Genomic DNA, 20,256 nt, shown 5'->3' with positions numbered 1-20,256 from the left:
AGAAGGAGTTGTTTCCCTTGGTCGGTAGGGATGCACTTCATGAGTATTCCTGATGGACTTCGCTTGTAAAGTTCGTTACTGAATGTGACAAACGTCTTGGTGCGTCGAGCGATCCATCGCGCTTTAGTCCTTTCGGGTGGGAGGATGAGGAGGTAGGCGAGTAGCGGTGCTCGCCAGTCAGCTTGATCGAGTGCTACCACGGCGACGTCGGCGGGCGACGTCGTCATGGAGGCACCGAGGTTGGAGCCCTTGAGTGCTAGGTTGGCATCGGGGTGTGTCTGGAGCGGACCTTCCAGGATGCGGGCAGACGACTCATGAAGGTCGTTGATGAAGACCCCATCTAGAGACGAAACCCGCCTAGCAGCCAATTTTGTGAGAAAATCGGAGGCATCGTTGTCCTTTTGGGGGACATGATGTAGTTCGATCCCTAGGAATTTATCCTCAAGCTTGGGCACCTCCTGGCAGTATGCTACCATGAGGGGGCTTTTGCAAGAGGACTCCTTCATGACTTGGTCGATGACCAACTCCGAGTCACCATAGACGTAGAGCCGCATAGCGCCGAGCTCGATGGCGATGCGTCGTCCATTGATGAGGGCCTTGTATTCTGCGGTGTTGTTTGAGGCCAAAAAGTGGAGGCGGATCACGTAGCGGAGCTTGCTCCCGTTTGGGGAATTCAGAATCACTCTAGTCCCCGAGCCAGGTGCCATTATGGACCTATCAAAGTACATTGTCTAGTACTCATGGGTGACGTCTGGGGTCAGGAGCTGGACCTCCGTCCATTTAGCGACAAAATCCATGAGCACCTAAGACTTAATAGCGGTGCGGGGGATATACCTGATGTCATGGCCCATTAGTTCGAGTGCCCACTTGGATATCTATCCCACGGCGTCATGGTTGCAGACGATGTCTCCCAGCGGGTATGAAGTGACGACCGAGACTTTGTGGTTAGTGAAGTAGTGTAGGAGCTTCCGGGTCGCCATCAGCACGGCGTATAGAAGTTTCTACACCAGGGGGTAACAAACCTTGGCGTCAGTGAGTACCTCCCCGATGAAGTATACGGGTTGTTGGACCTTAACGTGGTGTCCTAGCTCCTCCCTCTCGACAACTAGGGCGATGCTTACCACGTGGTTGCTTGCCACGACATAGAGGAGGAGGGGTTTTCCCTGTTTGAGAGGGACGAGGATTGGGGCCAACGTCATTGACGCTTTGAGGCTCTCCAAAGACTGATGTGCTTCCTCAGTCCAAGCAAACGCGTCCGTCTTTTCAAGAAGCTTGTATAGAGGCATCCCCGCTCGCCTAGCTAGGAGATGAACCAGCTCAGGGCGGCCAAACAGTCGATGAGCCTTTGTACGCCATTGACGTTGCGTATAGGGCCCATGCTGGAGATGGCCGTGATTTTTTTATGGTTAGCCTCGATACCGTGTTCGGACATAATGTATCCAAGCAGCTTCCCCTTCAAAACCCCCAAAACACATTTTTTTGGATTTCATTTGATGTTGAACCTTTATAGGTTCACGAATGTTGTGGCTAAGTTCGTGATCAGGTCGCAAGCTTGGGCTGTTTTGACCACTATGTCATCAACATAGACGGCGATTGTTGGTTTTGGCTACTTGATTTGGTCAGACTGGTCGAGCGGGTCGATTTGGTCGGTGAAGCATTGCTGCATGCACCATTGATAGGTGGCGCCAGTGTTCTTTAGACCGAAAGGCATGGTTATGTAGCAGTACTAACCATACAAAGTGATGAATGAGGTTGCGAGCTGGTCGGACTCTTTCATTGTGATCTGGTGATAGCCTGAGTAAACATCTAGAAAGGAGATGATTTTATATCCTGAGGTGGAGTCGACTATCAGGTCTATGTGTGGTAAAGAAAAATGGTCCTTTGGGCACGCCTTGTTGAGACCAGTATAATCAACGCACATTCTCCATTTTCTGATCTTCATTTTAACAAGAACAGGATTGGCAAGCCAGTCAGAGTGGTATACCTCCTTGATGAATCCAACTACCAGAAGTTTGGTGACCTCCCCGCCTATGGTCCTGTGCCTCTCATCATCAAAGCGACGTATGCCTGCGTTCTTGGGATCATGTCGTGGAAGGGAGAGCTCACTAGGTGAAGCTCCGACCGAGGGATGCGCATAGCGTCGAGGGTGTCGACGTAGAGGATGTTGAGGCTGCTGCCTCCATCCATTAGCACCTTGGTGAGGCGCTTCTTCTAGACAATGGGGTCGACGATGAGTGGGTAGCGACCTAGTCTGACGATATGGGAAGGATGGTCCCTTTGATCAAAAGTGATCAGAGATTCTGACCAGCTAAGGAAGGAGGGGACGACCGTCTCGGTGATGCATCCCTCTCCGAAGTGCACTTTGTGATGGCACTTGAAGTAGAGGGCATCAGATCCCCCGAAGATCATGAGGCATTCCTCGGGATAAGAAAAACTATCGCCATCCTTGCCCGCCATGCCTCCTTTTTTGGCCGCTGCCTCCTTGCCCTTTCCTTCTTTTGGTCCGCCGGCCTATCGTAGAAAGCGCTTGAGGAGTTCGTAGTCCATATAGAGTCACTTGACGGGGTAGGCATGGTTGGTGCATGGACTCTCCATGAGCTTGTCGAAGTGGTCGGGTAGGACCTGCTAGGGCTGCTTGCCTGCATGATCGGCCACGACGACCAAAGCGGAGTTGGCCGGTCGGCATCGATCCTTCTTGTTCTTTTTGCCCCTTTGTGTGGAGGGGCCCTCGTCTTGGTCCTCATGCTTGGCCTTGCCCTTATCTCGGCCTCCACTCAAGACCGCTCCGACCACCTTCTCGCTAGAGGCGTGGTTCATGGCGACGTTGAGCAGGTCATGGGTGGTTCGGGGCTTTAGATAGCCAAGCTTCTAGATCAAGGACTCACAGGTTGTTCCAGAGAGGAACGTGCTGATGACGTTTGCATCGACGACATTAGGAAGGGAGTTGCATCATTTTGAGAACCTACGGATGTAATCCCGCAGGGACTCTTTGGGCTCCTGCTAGCAGCTCTTGAGGTCCCAGGAATTCCTAGGATGGACATATGTCCCCTAGAAATTTCCGATGAAGATCCTCTTGAGACCTGCCCAGTCATGGATGCTGTCATGCGGGAGGAATTCGAGCCATGCTCGAACATGTTCCCCCACGCAGATGGGGAGGTATTGAATGATGAAGTGGTCATCATCCACTCCTCCAGCTCAGCAGGCGAGCCAGAAGTCTTCGAGCCATATACCAGGATTGGTCTCCCTGGTATATTTGGCGATGTTGGTAGGCGGTCGGAAGCGCTATGGGAACGGTGCCTTCTAGATGCGATGGCTAAAGGCCCATCATTCTAGGCCGTCCAGGCTAGGACTTTGGTTGTCCAGTCGGCGACCATGCCTGGGGTGCATTTCCCCACTCCCCTCGATGGTTCGGCCGAGGCCCGTGCCGCCTGCTCTCACCATCATATGGTGGACATCATCATCACGCCGGGCTTGATGCTGATTGTTGATGATGCTACGAGCATCTTGGTTCAGCTCGAGGTGTTCGCACACAGGTGGTCGGTGTAGAGAGGGCGCTGGGTCAGGCTATGGTGCACCTACAGCCTCCTGTTCTGCGCTCGACGACTATAGTGGTGAGTGGATGGAGCGATTCGACTGATGCACCCCCATTCCCCTGGTAGGGAAAGAGGCCGCTATTTGGTGTCATGACACGGAGCTCTCCGCCTATTGAACAGCGGCGGTTTCCACCAATGCCTGGAGGTTTCGGTGGATCACCTGTTCCTAGGGGTCATCAAGCTCGGGAAGGCCGCGCAGAAGCATCGCCACAGCGGCAATGTTCTGGCCAGCCCGAGCAAACTATGGGGGATCGTTTCCCCCATCGATGATGTTGCGCTAGACCTAGCGGGCATGACCTCGGGCGCCGCTTGCTGGGTTACGCGCGTGTGGCACAGCGTGCTATGCCGAGCATGCCGGTGCAGGTGGCGGCTGGCTCTACCGCCTTTGTCGTAGCTCCTCGCCATGCTCCTGTGCACGCGTGAGGGCCTCCGCACGAGGGCTTGGAGGGGTGTGAGTCTATAGAGACTCCACTACCACCGGTGGTGTCCCAGAGCGTCTGCCATAGCGCACTCCTAGGACAGAGGGTGGCTAGGTGCCACGATATCGCCGATGCTGGAGCCGTTGCTTTCAACCTTGTTATTCATGAGGTCGTGGAAAGAGGCGGGAGCGTAGCCCGCCATCCCCACGAATTCGGATGTGAGAGGGGGCGGCGTCAGCATCTTGCGGAGCCCCCGTGCGTCCATGTCCGTAGGGGACGTGAGGCCATAGGGGAACCAGCCGCATGGCGGTTGCGGTGAGGACAACGGGGTACCTCCGGAGAGTCAGCGGAAAATATCAAATAGCGAGTAAGGAACAATATGTACGTTACTCACAGCGGGGTTTGAGCCTAGCGTAAGCTCGTAGCGAAGCGCAGGCGTCTCGTCGTTGAGGTCGCCGGGTGGCCCAGAGCCAACGGAGGGCGCTCCTCCTCCGACGGGCGCCAGGACAAGTGCCTCCTCACAAAGGCAAAGCACGCCGAGCCGGTCGGCGATGAAGTCTAGGCTTTTGAAGAACAGGTCTGGGATGGCTCGAAGATGGGAGGAACCCACATCCCAATAAGTGTGAGCATGGGAAACTCCAGCGAGCCAAAGCGAGTCGTATCGCTTGAGCTAGCCATGCTAAAGATTGCAGAAAGGTGGGCCATCCGATGACCAAAAAGCGTGAACGTACGGCGTTCTCCCACGGACGACGCCGACTGTCAATGCAAAAAGTGACCAACAAGTAAATATTTATTGTTTTGTCGTACGTTGTGATCGGATATGGCCTAGCACTCAATGACACAGGGTTTATACTGGTTCAGGCAACGTGCCCTACGTCCAGTTTGAGTCGGTCGATGACTTTATTCCTGAGCCTAGGTGCTCGAAGTTTGCTGTGGGGTTACAAACGAGTGAAAATAAGATGGGGGTGTTAGAGGTCCGATCAGACTCTAGACCGAAGGGCCGAGAGTGACGGGAGCTCCTACGTGCGCTAAGTATTAGAACGTATGCTCTATGTAGCTTTAGAGTTCTAGAGTCTTGAAGCTGTTTGAGTGCTCAGTTAATCTAAAGCTAGCAGAGAGTGAGTCAGAATGATCCGTCTGTCATCCGTTTGTTGTCTATCTTTGTTGGGAGAGGGCGCATCCTCTTTTATAGATGAAGGGGATGACCTTACAAGTGAGAGAGAGAGTGAGAGAAAGAGAGTGTGTGTGCTACCTAGTCTTGTTGCCCACGCCGTTGGGTACAAGACAGTTTGTCGGCATCCACAATACTGTTGACGCCTAGATGCATATGGTAGACTCCATCGTGTTCTTCTGGTGTGGCAAATGTTGGCGTCTACCATACTGTAGGACAAATGTCGACGCCCACAACACTGTTCGTGTTCTGACATGTCTGGAAGGTTATAAAGTACCCTTCTGACATGGCCTGACAGTACGGTCCTGCAGGTGTACAGGGTACGGTCCTCGGTATTGCGGTTGACTCGAGCGCCTTGCCTTATCTGCTCCGCCTGACTCTTGGGTCCTTACCGGGCGGGCGTCCCCGTTCGGTCGTTCCCAGTCGGCTCCGACCGTGCCGGTCGGAGAAAGAGCTGTAAGCAGAGGTTCGGTGTACTTTCGGTCGGAGAAGTAGGTCGGAGTCGGAGGCCTTTCGGTCGGAGACTGGATCACTCTTCTGGCCTGTCGTTAGATATCTGGGCCGGCCTAGAAGTTGCGCGTGTCTGTTATGTCATCTACTAGGTCGAGCTTTTGCTGAAAAGCGGATCCATTAGAGACCCTGGGTTTATGAACCCGATATTACTATAATAAGGTCCATACTACAATTTAGATTCCATAGTGCCATAGTGCCGAATAGGCTGATTCCATATGCCAAGCTAGTTAAATATACAACAAAAGAGCTTGGTCTACTATAGATGCAGACTACCACAAACCAAGCTAGGGCGCGTTTAGTTGGCCGGAATTTGGATGTGCAAAGTTTGCATAGTGCCAGATTCCCTACTGTAGCATTTCGTTTATATTTGGTAATAATTGTCCAACCGTTGACTAATTAGGCTCAAAATGTTCGTCTCGCAAAGTACAACCAAACTGTGCTATTAGTTTTTAATTTCGTCTACTTTTAGTATTTCATGCATGTACCGCAAGTTTGATGTGACGGAGAATCTTCTTTTTGCATAGTGCTAAAGTTGGGAAGTAAACAAGGGCCTAGTAATATACACCAAAAGAGCTTGGTCTAACCTAGATACAGACTACCACATACCAAACTAGTAATATACACCAAAAGAGCTTGGTTTAATCTAGATACACACTACTAGAGTCAGACTACCAAACCAACACTGCACAAAGTTTGTCCGTCCAAAGTGTTTATTAGTCCAAAATACCACTATATCCTTACAGTACCTACATCAATTCAGCCATGTGATTCTTTATGTACCTAGCCACCCATACCATTTTGCTAGAAAGTTGAGGCAACGCATAAAATGCCCTTGCATGTGGAGGATTCTCACACAGATAAGCATAGTAGTGCTCCAGATGCGTCGAATCGAACCCCGGGATGTTCTTTAGCTCTTCATACAGCCCCTTTGGAACAGGAAGGTCAGGCTGTTCAGCAAGCTTTTTTTATAGCAGAAGACAGCTCTCCAAGGCTCTGACTCATCATCACAATCAGTTCATTGTACAAGCATCCTAAATAGAAAGAAACACTTGTAATGGTGTAGTAAAAAGAGAACACAACACTGTAACTAATATACAACCAAAGGTCCAATTCAGCAAGCGACAATAATAAAGATCTGTTCACAACAGCAGTACATGTTACATTGACAACAAGCAGCACAATATACATCTTATTACTAGTTCATTATTACATAAAAGCACTACATATTAGTTGCCGTGGTGGTTTTGACGATCAGCCCACATTTGATCACAATCATTTGTCTCTTTTCTACCATCATCCTATGGTCATTCGCTTGTTCCGTGTTGTCCTCCGTGGGTTTGGTGTCCAATTGTCCTCAGGTACAATGAAACGATCAATCCCTTGAGAGATAATCCAGTTGTGAAGGATGCAACAAGCTATCTCAATGTCAACTTGAGTTGGAAAAGGGAAAAACGGAGTGACATCATCAAGAATTTTGAACCACCTCTTCAGTGATCCAAAGGCACCCTCAACGATAACGCGTATGGAAGAGTGTCTAAGATTAAATAGGCCATGTTGGGCTTACCACATATTCGGCTTGTTCGGCTTGTTTTTTCAGTCGGAGCAGTGTTTTTCTCTCACAACAATTCAGCCAAAACAGTATTTTTCAGCCAGTTTCAGCCAAGTTTCAGACCAGCGAACGGGGCCATAATTCCTTCTCATTTTGTACAGGATTGCTACCCCATTCATTTAAGTGGTAACGAACACCACAAAACGGAGGCATGAATCTGGGCTTCGCTCCGTATCCAGCATCAACTAGGTAGAATTTTCCTATAAAATACCACACTGTAATTAAATTATTTTGAATATATTATCCGTAAGTGTACTAGCAACTAAAATAGTGTTATTACCTTCTGGGACTCTGAAGTCCATTCACTCGCTCTAAAGCATCTGATAATACCACAGCATCATGTACTGTCCCTTCCCATCCGGCTAGCACATATGTGAATCTTAAATCAAAATCTACAACTACCATCACATTTTGGGTTGCAAACGATTTCCTACCACGAAAGGCAGCCTCCATAGACTTACTAACAGATGCACGTACATATGTCCTATCAATTGCTCCAATACAATCCTATATGGTCAATATATTTCAAAAAAATTAGTAACCTTAAAATGTGGACGACACGTGTGTGGGCAACATGGTTTGTCGTACCTTAAAGTATGGATCCCATCTTGGTTACCTGCAATTTTGGCCGGGGTATCCAAGGAAGGTGGTCAAATAAGCTCATTGCTTAGCTTGCCGATGGCACGTAGGACTATGTTGAAAATTTGAAATATCTACTAATTGTTTCACTCGACCTGATGAAATTAGTCCCAACTAGCCTATTCTTAGGTTGTGTTCAATTGTATTCAAGAACATGGCTACCTACTCTTCAATAGAGACATGCAGCATGTTCGTTTCGTCGTAAACAATCGTGGATTATTTAGGCCCCGTTTGGCCGGGCTCCCGCAGGCTCCGGCTCCTGCACTGTAGCCGGGTGTCGGCCGCCCAGCAGCTGACAGGTGCCTACAGGAGCCGGAGCCGTGGAGCCAGAAAAACGAGCTTCTCCGGCTCCGGTGGTGTCAGTGAAAGAGGAAAGGAGGAGAGAGAAAAACGGCTCCGGTGAACAGTAACCGGGTATCGGCCGCTGAGCAGCCGACAGACTGGAGCCGGAGCCGCCAGAGCCCGACCAAACGGGGCCTTACTGCTGGCTGGTTTGACTGATTTGATGTGAGAGAAAAATACTATTTCAACTTATAATCTACGATCGTATAAGCCCAGCCGAATAGGCTGATGGATAGCGTCATAGAGCAAAGAGCGTTCACGTAAAACTTGGCACAACTGAAAGAAAGGACCTCTCTTAAGCCTTATCATTTTGATGCATGTTGTATCGTCCTTGTAAATTCTTGTGTTTAGATAGTCAATCCTATTTTTATCCCGTTCTTCCATTGGAGCATACATAATTAGCTGCCTTTTTTTCTTAATCTGCACCGTATAAACAAAACCACCATACAAGTAGCTAGATATGTAGCAGCACTGATGAGCATTTTTTTCTTCCGTCTAACATGCTTGGCCACCATCTACAGTCCAATACAAAGCAAACATTATAATAGTTTGGATTTGACAAAGAGAATATAATCGATTTGCACTCACATATTATGAATAAGCAAGTTGCAAAGATAGTGCAGCACTACAGAACTGTTGTTTCATATTAGTAAAGATAATATGATGCCGCATAATTCAAAATCGAACGAATTAACATCATGAATGCTCTGTTTTGTCTACTTTCCAGGAAATAATTTTTTAATTCTCAAGTGCCGCATACCCAATATCAGAAAGAGCAAAATTCACCGCCGATCTCTGAACTTGGCTGGCGGTGTCATCTAGGTCCCTGAACTTCTAAAGTGATATATATGGATCCCTAAATTTGGCAGACGGTGTCATCCAAGTCCCTAAACTTTTAAGGTGATCACCATAGGTCCCTAAACTTGGTTGGCGGTATCATCCTGGTCCCTGAACTTTCCAGGTGATCACCACAGATCCCTAAACTTGACGAACGATGTCATACCTGTCCAAATGTAATAATATTAAAAATTACTTATAGTATTAAAAGTTTTCTCTATTAAAAGTTACTTCTAATTTTAGTATTATTCTAAAAGTTTTAGTAGTAGTAGTATAGAAGTAACTTTTCTCAATTATTAATACTATAACATTATTATTAAAAGTTTTAATACTATAACATCATTATTAAATGTTCTAATACGATAATACTACTATTAAAAGTAATAGTGTTATAGTATTATAGTATTAATGATAGAGAAAACTTTTAATACTATAGGAATTTTAATATTATTTTAATACTATTAATGAATAATGATACATAAATACTAAATTAATTTTAGTATTTTTATTTTAGTTTAAACCTAATATATTTGTTGTTGTAAATTATTTTAATACTTTATTTTATTTTTTACTGATGTAAATTATTTTATATAATTTATATTTTCATGATAAATATTATATAAATAATGATTGATTAATTGACACATGTTAGATCTACGTCTAACGTACAGTGTGCCATGCCAGCTTATAAAGTAGGTTAGACTATATTTGGATAGAGATGATATCGTTTGCCAAGTTTAGAGACCTACGACAGCCAAGTTTAGGGGAACACCTTAGTTTAAGGACACACCGTCTGCCAAGTTTAGAGAACCTGAGGGATCACCTTAAAAGTTCAGACACCAGATGACAGCGCCGACGAAGTTCAAGTTCAGGGACCGGCATTGAATTTTCCTCTATCAGAAAGAGGGGGAGGATAACTCATCTGTACTAATGAAAAAGCAAGCAGAGAAACCGGAAAACTCTAATCCATCAAATCAACCATAGTAACTTCAAAATGGCTAGTAGAACTTTGGATCTGAAAAGCACAGACCCTTCACGAACTCTATTTCATCCAATCAGGCAACGACGACATGAACACCTAACCCTAACAACCAGAGACAGAGAGAGGGCTCACTGTCAGAACTCGCACGGCGGTGAGCGCCGGCGATGACGAACACACGAGCATGGCAAGCTGGGAACGAAGAACAAAAACGATCTGGACACAGAGATTTGGTGCTGCTAAAACGCAGCGTTTTCTGATGCACTTGTATTCTATTTATTGGAAAACAAGTAGGAGACATGCCGTGCTAAGCGCGCACGACGCAAGGAGTGTGCGCGTCCATCCCCACGCACCGTGTCGCCGGCTGTCGCTGCATGCTGTGGTTCGTGGCCGAGCGAGTCCAGGCCACGACGTCCTACGCGTGTGGAGTCCACAGGCCGGATCCTGCGCGCATGCATTGCTGATAACAGAAACATGCAAACTATCTATCTATAGCACATAGGAGTATCTAACAAATCTCCTCCTACTCCTAGTGTGCCTGCTGTACAATGTAGACACCAAGCTTGGAGTGAAGTTCACAGAAGCGTTCATGCCCCAGAGCTTTGGTGAGGATGTCTGCCAGCTGCTCCACTGTCCCAATGGACTGGAGCTGAACCCTGTTCTCCTCGACGCATTCATGAATGTAATGAAATCGAACATCAATGTGCTTACTTCGATCGTGGAACACTGGATTCTTGCTGAGTGCGATGGCAAACTCGTTGTCGATCTTCAGTGAGATGGTGCCCGCCTCCTCGCCTTTAAGTTCTGCAAGAAGGCGTGCAAGCCACACTCCCTAGCAAGAAGCAGTGGCTGCTGCTATGTACTCCGCCTCACAAGAGGATAGAGCCACAACACGCTGCTTTTGGGATTGCCAGGTGATCACATTGCTGTCGAGGAAGAAGACGACTCCTGTTGTGCTCTTGCGAGTGTCGATGTCGCCGGCCAAGTCACTGTCGCTGTAGCCGACGAGCTGTGCTTCCTTCTTCCTCTTGTAATGACAGCCGAAGTGCAGAGTGCCGGCAACGTATCTAAGCACCCTCTTGACTGTGGCCAAGTGCTCGGTGGTGGGTTTCTCCATGAAACGGCTGATGTAGCCCACCGAGTACGCGAGATCTGGCCTCGAGTTCACCAGGTAGCGAAGAGAGCCGACAATGTTGCGGTACATGGTTGGATCAACGGATGGAGCAGAGCTAGACTTACTTAGTTTCAGTCATGACTCCATGGGGGTGTGGCTTGGATTGCATCCAGCCAAACTGGCATTCTCCAGTATCTTGGCAGCGTACGCGCTCTGGCTGATGGTGATGCCGACCTCAGTCTGGGACACCTCTAGACCCAGGTAGTATCGAAGTAGGCCGAGGTCAGTCATTTGAAATGTTGACCTCATCTCCTCCTTAAACTTGCTAATGTCGGTGTTGTTGCCGCCCGTGATCACCAGGTCATCAACGTACACGCCAACGACCAACCGATGATCGCCTGCTCCGCGTAGGTACACGGTGTGCTCAGAGGTGCTTCTTTGGAAGCCCAGCTCGATCAGAGATGAATCGAGCTTGGCGTACCAGGCACGTGGGGCTTGGCGTAGACCGTAGAGAGCCTTCACCAGGTGCAGGACCTTGTGCTCATGCCCGTGTAAGATGAAGCCTAGTGGCTGCTCGACGAAGACCTGCTCCTAGAGGACGCCATTCAGAAACATGGACTTGACGTCCATGTGGTGCACTGCCCAGCCTTCGGAGGCGGCGTGAGCTAGCAGCAACCGCATGGACTCAAGTCGCGCCACCAGAGTGAATACTTCTTCAAAATCAATCCCTTGCCGCTGCACGTACCCTTTGGCGATGAGACAGGCCTTGTGCTTGGTGATCACACCCGTCGCGTCCCTCTTGGTCTTGTAGACCCACTTCAATCCGATCGGCTTCACACGGGGGGGGGGGGGAGCCTCGACGAGCTCCCATGTACCACTAGCTTCAATGGACGTCATCTCATCCAGCATTGCGTGGCGCCAGTGTTCGTGCTTGATGGCCTCCTCCAATGACATCGGCTCGGCGTCGCTTGCCAGCAGCAAGCGCTCCTCCAGTTCACGCTCAGCGAGCCCCGGTGGTGAGGCCGGCCTGATGACGTTGTCGACGCGCCGGAACCAGAGGGGAGCGTCGTCGTCGTGGTCGGCGTCTAGCAGCTCACCTGTTCCTGAGGCAGGCGGTGATGCGAAGTCGATGTGTCGATGCGGCGCCGAGCTCGACTCCACAGACGTCGGACTGCCGGCCGTGGGAGTCGCTGTGGACATGTCAGCTAGTGGCGGCGGTGACGACATCGATGGAGCAGGTGAGGCAGTCCCTAGCGCCGGCTCTGGAGGTGGCGTGCATGTCCTGGTGCTGATGGTGGTGATCACCGCTGGCTCCTGAGGTTCAGATTCTTCAATGATGAAGCCACTAGGATCGACGTTGTGCTCGTTGGCCCATGCCCACTATGCCGCTTCATCGAAGATCACGTCGCGGCTGATGTGGATGCGCCTGGTTGTCAGATCGTAGACACGATAGGCCTTGGAGCTAGGTTCATAGCCGACGAAGATCATGCGCCGGCTGCGGTCGTCCAGCTTCTTCTGGTTCGGCGCTGTCACCTTGACATGGGCGACGCACCCGAACGTGCGAAGGTGGTGGACTGCCGGTGCGCTCCCGGTCCACAGCTCATACGGCATCTTCCCCTGGTTGGGCTTGCAGGATGTCCGATTCAGGAGATACACAGCCGTCATGACGGCCTCCCCCCAGAACACGCCGGGGAGCGCCTTGGCCTTTAACATGCTTCGTGCCGTGCCCATGACAGTTTGATTGCATCGCTCGACGACACCGTTTTGTTGAGGCGTGTGCGGTGCCGTGAGTTCACGCCGGACGCTGAGATGGGAGCAGTAGTCGATGAAGTCCGCCACAGTGAACTCACCCCCACGATCGGTACGCAGGGCAAGCAGCTTCTTCCCATTCTTCCGTTTGGCTACGGCTTGAATGTTCTTGATGGCGGCGGCAGCGACGTCCTTGCTCGGCAACAAGGCGATCCACATGTAACGTGAGAAATCATCGACGAGCAGGAGAAAGTACCGGTTGCCGCTGGGTGTCGTCAGCGTGATGGGGCCGCAGAGGTCGCCGTGGAGGAGTTGAAGCTACTTGGTCGAGCGCCTTCTGCGAGAACGGTGCCCGGCGCTGCTTGCCGGCGAGGCATGCCTCACAGACTTGCTCCACCTGAGTGAGCGTGGGCAAACCACGAACTAGCTCCTCGCGTGCCATCTTTCGAAGTGTGGTGAAGTTGGCATGGCCGAACCGGGCGTGCTAGGTCCACGCCGCGTCGTCGACGCGTGCGGCTAGGCAGACAGGGCGCGCGATGTTGATGTCGAGCACGTACAGTCTGCCTGGGCTCCGTGGGATCCTAGCGAGCAAGCGGTGCTCCTCATCACGCACGTGCATCATGCCATCCTCCATGAGCACCTGGTACCCCCCTTCGTCGAGCTGGCCGACGGAGATGATGTTGGCGGTGAGGCGCGGGAGATAGTAGACGTTGGGGAGCGACTGGTGCACCCCGTTCTTGTAGGTGAAGAGGATGGTGCCGCTGCCCTTGATCTGCGCGATGGAGCCGACATCGAACCTGACGGAGCCGTGGACGCCAGAGTCGAGGTGGGCGAAGGCGGCTCTCGACCCAGACATGTGATTGGAGGCACCGGTGTCCAGGATCCATCGCTTTGGATCTGGGTCTTGCACGCCGTCGAATGCGGCAAAGACCTTGAGCTCAGTGATGTGGATCTCGGTGGTCGATGTGGGCGACGGCGGCGGTGGCTTGTTGGGGAGAGCCGATGGCGAAGGCGACTGGTTCTTCTCCTCATGGGCTGAAGTGATGGCCATCATGAGCGTGGCCTCTTCCTCCTGGGCCACATGGACCTGCTAGGCCGGCTCCTCCTTCTTCTTACTGTGGCAATCACGGGCCCAGTGGCCCTTCTTGCCATAGTGTGGACATGACTCGTCCGGAGGTGCCCGGCCAGAGCTTGAGTTGCTGCGGGAGTCGCCTTTGTCGATTGAGCCGCGACCACGGCCTCTGCCGTGGCCTTTTCCCCGACCGCCGGAGCCAAAACCGTCGTGGCTGGACTCTAAGTCCTTCTTCTTGTATCTCTCGACCCACTGCTCCTCTGTGAGAAGTAGTTTGCCACTCGCGGTGTGTGCCGGGGCAGACTCGACGTCGTCGGCCGCCTTGAGTCTTCCAGTCACTTCCTCAATGGATAGTTGAGAGATGTCAAGCAGGGTTTCAATTGAGATTACCAGCTGCTTGTACCACGGGCGGACGACGCGCAGGTACTTGGCCACCACTTTGGCGTCTGGCTCCGGGTCGTCGAGGGTTGCGAGACGTTGCATGATCCCTGTCAGGCGCAAGGCGAAGTCTTCGATCGGCTTGCCTTCCCGGAGCATGATGGACTCGTACTCGGTGCGCAGGTTCTGCGTTGTCGCCTTCCGCACCCAGTCGTCGTCGATGCGAAGGGTCTTGATGGCCTCCTAGGCCTCCTTCGCGGACTGCTTGGCCACCAAGATACTCCGCCAGAACACCGCTGCAGATCGCGTCCAGCATGCTGCGGTCGTCGTCGTAGTCCACATCGTTGTACTCGACGGCATCCCACAGGTGGCACGCTTGCATCTTCAGTTGCATTCGCAGCGACCACTCATGGTAGTTGTTCTTCTCCAACTACGGCCAGTTGCCGCCGCCGCCTTCTCGGACGATGCGCTCGATGACGACCTCCCAAGGATGTCGAGTGCGTAAACGACGTGGAGCCCGGGAGCGACGCGAGGAACGGGACGACGTTGGTGAGCGGCTACGTGAGGGGGCACACGGTGGGGACTTGCCGCCGGATCCGCTGCCATTTTTCTCCTTCTTGTCCGTCGACGGCGGCGAGTGTCTGCTCGGCTTCGTCGACATGACGTCGCAGGTCCCTCTCTCTCATGGCTCTGATACCACTTGTCAGAACTCGCACGGCGGTGAGCGCCGGCGATGACGAACACACGAGCACGGCAAGCTGGGAACGAAGAACAAAAACGATCTGGACACAGAGATTTGGTGCTGCTAAAACGCAGCGTTTTCTGATGCACTTGTATTCTATTTATTGGAAAACAAGTAGGAGACATGCCATGCTAAGCGCGCACGACACGAGGAGTGTGCGCGTCCATCCCCACGCACCGCGTCGCCGGCTGTCGCTGCATGCTCTGGTTCGTGGCCGAGCAAGTCCAGGCCACGATGTCCTATGTGCGCGGAGTCCACAGGCCGGATCCTACGCGCATGCATTGCTGATAACAGAAACATGCAAACTATCTATCTATAGCACATAGGAGTATCTAACACTCACGAGGTGAAGAAAAATACCTGTGGAGATTGGAGGCGCCACCGCCCGCTGGGAGAGGAGGACTCTGTGGAGGCACCGCCGGCAGAGGACGACGAAGCACCAGCAGTAGTAGTCCGTGCGGCCGGAGGCACGCAAACTCCGCGACTCATCAAGGAAAGCGAATGGGGTGGGGACGAGATGTGAACGAGAGAGTACGGGAGCTCGTCTTGGACGGCGTTGGTCGGTCTTTTTTGGCGCACGGGGTCATGTAGTATCGAGAAGGAATATTCTAGGCATCCGGGCTTGTACGAGATCGTTTAGTCCGGCAACCAAACAATAGGACATGTGGGCCCCATGCTGCTATCCGAGATGCATTTGTACCTGTCTTGGATAAGCTCAACTAGTGCTGATTTATTGTGAGAGAAAAATATTATTGACTGACTCATAAGCCCTGATTAAAACAAACAAATGAACAGACTGATAGTGGACGGCCTAGGCAAATCTTGTCCTTGTGGAAGATGACATTAGTGACCTTAGCTTGGTGGAAGATGACACTGACAAGTGGCAATGACGTAGACTGATAGGCCCGCCCCTGCCATTGTCAATGAAGATTGCACAGGGGCACGTCAAGGCTCAGGGGTAAAGATGGTAACGGGCCCCGATACCCGATACCCGACGGGTATTTGATCCATTAGGGGACGGGGATGTGATCATATCTTTACCTGCGGGTATCTAAATGGGCAAGAATCCATCCCCGACGGGTATAGCGGGTACAGATACGTTCCCTGTTTACCCGTCCCCGTTACCCGTTGAGGAACCCGACTATTTGAGCTGTCATGCGAGTATTAGACCCAAAGAAGCTCAACATATGTATTTTGGCCCAAATCTAAACAATTATATATATAGTTTGTGTGTTCTAGGAACCATAGTTCAATTTGTCCTCACCATCTCCACCAGCAGCACAAGCACGCCTGCCTCACGAGCGCTCGTGCCCCTTGCTTCCTTAGTTCGGTCTCTCTGTCACCTTTGCTCGTCCTCCTCGCAACCTCGCTCCTTCTCCTCGGCATCTCCGAGACTCCGACACTTATACCCGGGTGAAGAAGAAGTGGCTCCGATTACAAAGCTGCGCCCCCAAGTGTCCTTGTTTATCGGGTATGCAGTACCCGTCGGGTATCTGTTGGGTCCCACATGTCATTCTCTATCAGGATGGATTTGGGAGGCAGAGAAGTATAAGGTCTACAGGTAGTACTGCTTGAGATGCTCTTTATAGAGGTAATGCATGAATATGTTTGAACATGTGATGTGATATCGATAAAAATAATAAGAATCCTGACTTCATATCCTTTGCTCATGCCTAGCGCAGATTGTTTTTATAAAAGTCTTAGTTTAAGTTAAACTGAAAGTAGATATTATATTGAGTCGCACAGGGAACAATATGAGCTGATCATAAAAGAAGAGTAAATAATGTTGATCAAGATATCGTAACTAACTGGAAGACCCAATTCGTTTGATCATGTCTGCTGGTGGCAGCAGCAACGGATGTATCAGAGTATGACTGTATGAGAACATATATGTGATATTTCAGATGGACAAAGGGCCAGTTTAGATGCGATTTTTTTTTTGCAAAACGACACTGTAGCCGTTTTCGTTGTTATTTAGCAATTAGTGTCCAATCATAGTCTAATTAGGCTTAAAAGATTCGTCTCATGGATTTCGTCTAAACTGTGTAATTAGTTTTATTTTTTATTTATATTTAATGCTTCATGCATGCGTCAAAAATTCGATGTGACGAAAAATCTTGAAAAATTTAGCAAAACGAAGTGGAACTAAACAGGACCAAAGGCAAAATGCCTTGTTGTAGATATAGAATAGAACAGAAAATGCACCCGGCCGGAATTAGGACGCGATGGTGAGCTTGTCAAGTCAGTAGTTTGAAGGGACGGCTGTATCTATCCTTTGGGTTGCTAAAAAATTAAATGTTTTTTTATCAAACAAGTTAACTGAGGTACCAGAAGTTCAAAACCTAGGCCTCGTTTAGATTGCGAAAAAAAGCGAACCCGATAAATAGTACCACTTTCGTCTTATTTGGTAAATATTGTCCAATCGTGGACCAACTAGGCTCAAAAGATTCATCTCGTGATTTTCAACTAAACTGTGTAATTAGTTATTTTTTTACCTACATTTAATACTGCATGCAAACGGTTAAAAATTGATGTGATGGAGAGAGAGTGAAAAAACTTGAAATTTGGATGGCATCTAAACAAGGCCCTACAGAACATGAAAATAACCTGCAAAGAGAATGATCGATGTACCGGAAAATGAAGAATATTGGCCCTGTTTATTTTGCTGAAAAGCTATGGCTGAAAGTACTGTTCGCTAATTTATTGTGAGAGAAAAACACTATTTTTTTGCTGAAACAGTACGGCTCATAAGACAAACGAACAGGACCAATGGCCTCATCAAGAAGATTCCAGGTGAAGTGTTGCATGCTTGAGTGTAGTAGTTTTAAGGTCTAGATATACGGCGTTGTATAGCTAGGCATCAAAGGATCTTGGACCTTTTTTTCCCGACAATGATCCTTGATTAATCAGGAAGCTGCAGGAGTACAATCTTCAGTCATCAGATTAACAATACAGGATGGAGCTACTTGTCACTCACCCACCCTGCTGCTCTCCGAGACTTGCTTAGCTAGAGTATGTGCTACAATATTACATGATCTTTAAGCATACATCAAAGAAAAATCAAATAGAAAAAGGAAAAAATGATCTTGGAGCTGCAGAGGGACGAATGTTGACGTTGATATATGGAAGGGGATAGACACATCAGAAGTTTCGAGGAATTGAACGCCCTGTTCGCTTGTTGGTTTCAGCCAGCCCAAACCAGCCAGCCAACAGTGTTTTCCTCTCACAACAAACCAGCACCAGCCAGCCTAAACCAGCCCACAAACCAACCAGCGAACAGACCGTTATAGGTTATAGGTGCGGTAGCCTGGTACAAGGCCGTTTCAATGGGAGAATGAATCATCGAGATCCCTCGTCTACGTGGATTGTGGGTGTGGCAGCTATAGGTGCGGTAGCCTGGTACAAGGCCGTTTCAAATGGGACTGGCCGGAGGATGGAGTGGAGATGTCCGGATGGTTTCAGATCAAATAAAGACGAAATATATAAGTGATGTCGTGGAACGCTGTGGTGCTACTTAGAACTCATAGTAGAGTTTAACTTTATAAGAGATATAGGCCCTGTTCGCTTCGCTGAAAAAACAAGTCGAAATACTGTTCCGGCTGATTTGTTGTGAGAGAAAAACATGGTTCCAGCTAAAAAAACAAGCCGAAAAGTACGGATTATAAGACAAGTGAACATGGCTATAGATAACTCTAACATGTTACATGCAAAATGCAAAGTAGAGGGTGGATTTTTTTTGTCTATGGCTAAAACAACCCATCAATAAAACGGTCCACTACGCGCTGTTAATTTTTTTTTTGGTTTCGTGTAGACGGTGTAATCCGTGTAAAACCGTGTAAATGGCTGAACCGTGTAATCAACTGTTTAGGCTCTAAGTTACACGGTATGTCATTAAGTAGCATTTACACGCCGTATACATAGTCTACATGGTCGTTTGTGGCAACACTGGTTGGAGTGGATTGGATACAAATTGAACTTAGTTCCACCTCAATCCACTTCAACACGCATGTGTTGAGATTAATACAAGTGCATCCAAATAAAGCCTTATGATAATGGGAAAATTTGGGGCATATCATTGAAAGTTCTCATCTTTCGCTATATCTATGTACCATTAAAAGATTGTAGCATCAAAAGATCACTCTTTTTTTTAAAAAAAGGTTACCACTTCTCAATTTTGCTAACGTCAGTATGCTCGCCCTAAAGGACTGCGTTGCTATGGAGTGAGTGGAAGGAGGAGTACTAAGATTATAATAGTAAAAAAATTCTAGCTAAATTATTGGTTAAAGATTTTAAAGTTTAAATCTTGATATGCATGTACGTCTTATAAGAAAAATACGGAGGGAGTAATAATAACTCAAACTATGGTCAACAATCGTTACATACTCCTGCCGCTTCTGTTTTATTTCATAATTAATTTAATGATACTTATTTTGTATCAGAAAAGTTAGTATATGTTTATATGATTTTGGTCAAACTTCAAATTGTTTGACTTTTTAGAAAGCGAGAATTGTATTCATTTATGGAAGGAGAGAGTATTATGATTATAATAGTTAAAAATTGCTAGCTAAATTTTGGTAATTTTTTTTAAAGTTTAAACCTTGATATGCATGTGCATCTTAGACAAAAAAATATGGAGAAGTAATAGTAACTCAAACTATGGTCAACAACCATTACATACTTCTTCTATTTTTATTTACATGTCATATTAGGTTTATCCTAAGTCAAATGTTCGGCCATCAACTTTAAAAATCTATATGGTAGCTTCACAATATTTAAAATATATATTATGATAATATTTTTCATAGTAAATCTAAAAACATAAATCTTGTGTTATATAATAAATTTCTAAAATTATTAATTAAAGATATGGATAGACTTAGTAAATAAAGGGAATAGAGGAAGTCTACAAAAGGTCAAAATTTCCATATTTGTTAACCCCTCGCATTGCAGGGCGGACACGTAAAACCCACACGACACAGCCCTGGTCCTGGGTGGAAATTTGGGAACAAAAGGTCGCGTATCGCGTGCTGGGGAAGTTTCCTGGAAATCGCACGACGCGGCGGGGGTTGGAAGCAAGGAAATAAGAAAAACCTCTGGTC

The 20,256-nt window shown here is 48.7% G+C and overlaps 2 protein-coding genes and 1 pseudogene across 2 annotated transcripts; all 3 read right to left on the bottom strand.

Moving 5' to 3' along the window:
• Positions 1-6,922: 6,922 nt before the first annotated feature.
• On the bottom strand, positions 6,923-8,801 carry LOC136510906 (protein ALP1-like; annotated as a pseudogene).
• A 1,830-nt stretch (positions 8,802-10,631) lies between these two features.
• On the bottom strand, positions 10,632-11,306 carry LOC136510905 (secreted RxLR effector protein 161-like). The gene is made up of 2 exons (XM_066505198.1): positions 10,997-11,306; positions 10,632-10,906 (listed from the first exon to the last, which is right to left on the bottom strand). The coding sequence occupies exons 1-2, from the start codon at positions 11,304-11,306 to the stop codon at positions 10,632-10,634; spliced, it is 585 nt and encodes a 194-aa protein (XP_066361295.1).
• Positions 11,307-13,449: 2,143 nt separating this feature from the next.
• On the bottom strand, positions 13,450-14,016 carry LOC136510904 (uncharacterized). Its single transcript, XM_066505197.1, has one exon. The coding sequence runs from the start codon at positions 14,014-14,016 to the stop codon at positions 13,450-13,452; it is 567 nt and encodes a 188-aa protein (XP_066361294.1).
• Positions 14,017-20,256: the final 6,240 nt, after the last annotated feature.

This window comes from Miscanthus floridulus, chromosome 16 (assembly GCF_019320115.1).
Source record: "Miscanthus floridulus cultivar M001 chromosome 16, ASM1932011v1, whole genome shotgun sequence".
In the NCBI taxonomy this organism is placed as follows: Eukaryota; Viridiplantae; Streptophyta; class Magnoliopsida; order Poales; family Poaceae; genus Miscanthus; species Miscanthus floridulus.
This window is presented reverse-complemented; position numbering and strand designations above follow the sequence as displayed.

Coding starts and splice junctions, on each gene's coding strand:
- LOC136510904 (XM_066505197.1), bottom strand. CDS start 14,016: ATGGCCATCACTTCAGCCCATGAGGAGAAGAACCAGTCGCCTTCGCCA.
- LOC136510905 (XM_066505198.1), bottom strand. CDS start 11,306: ATGTACCGCAACATTGTCGGCTCTCTTCGCTACCTGGTGAACTCGAGG. Junction 10,907..10,996: donor CTGGCAATCCCAAAAGCAGC/GTGTTGTGGCTC, acceptor GCCTTCTTGCAG/AACTTAAAGGCGAGGAGGCG.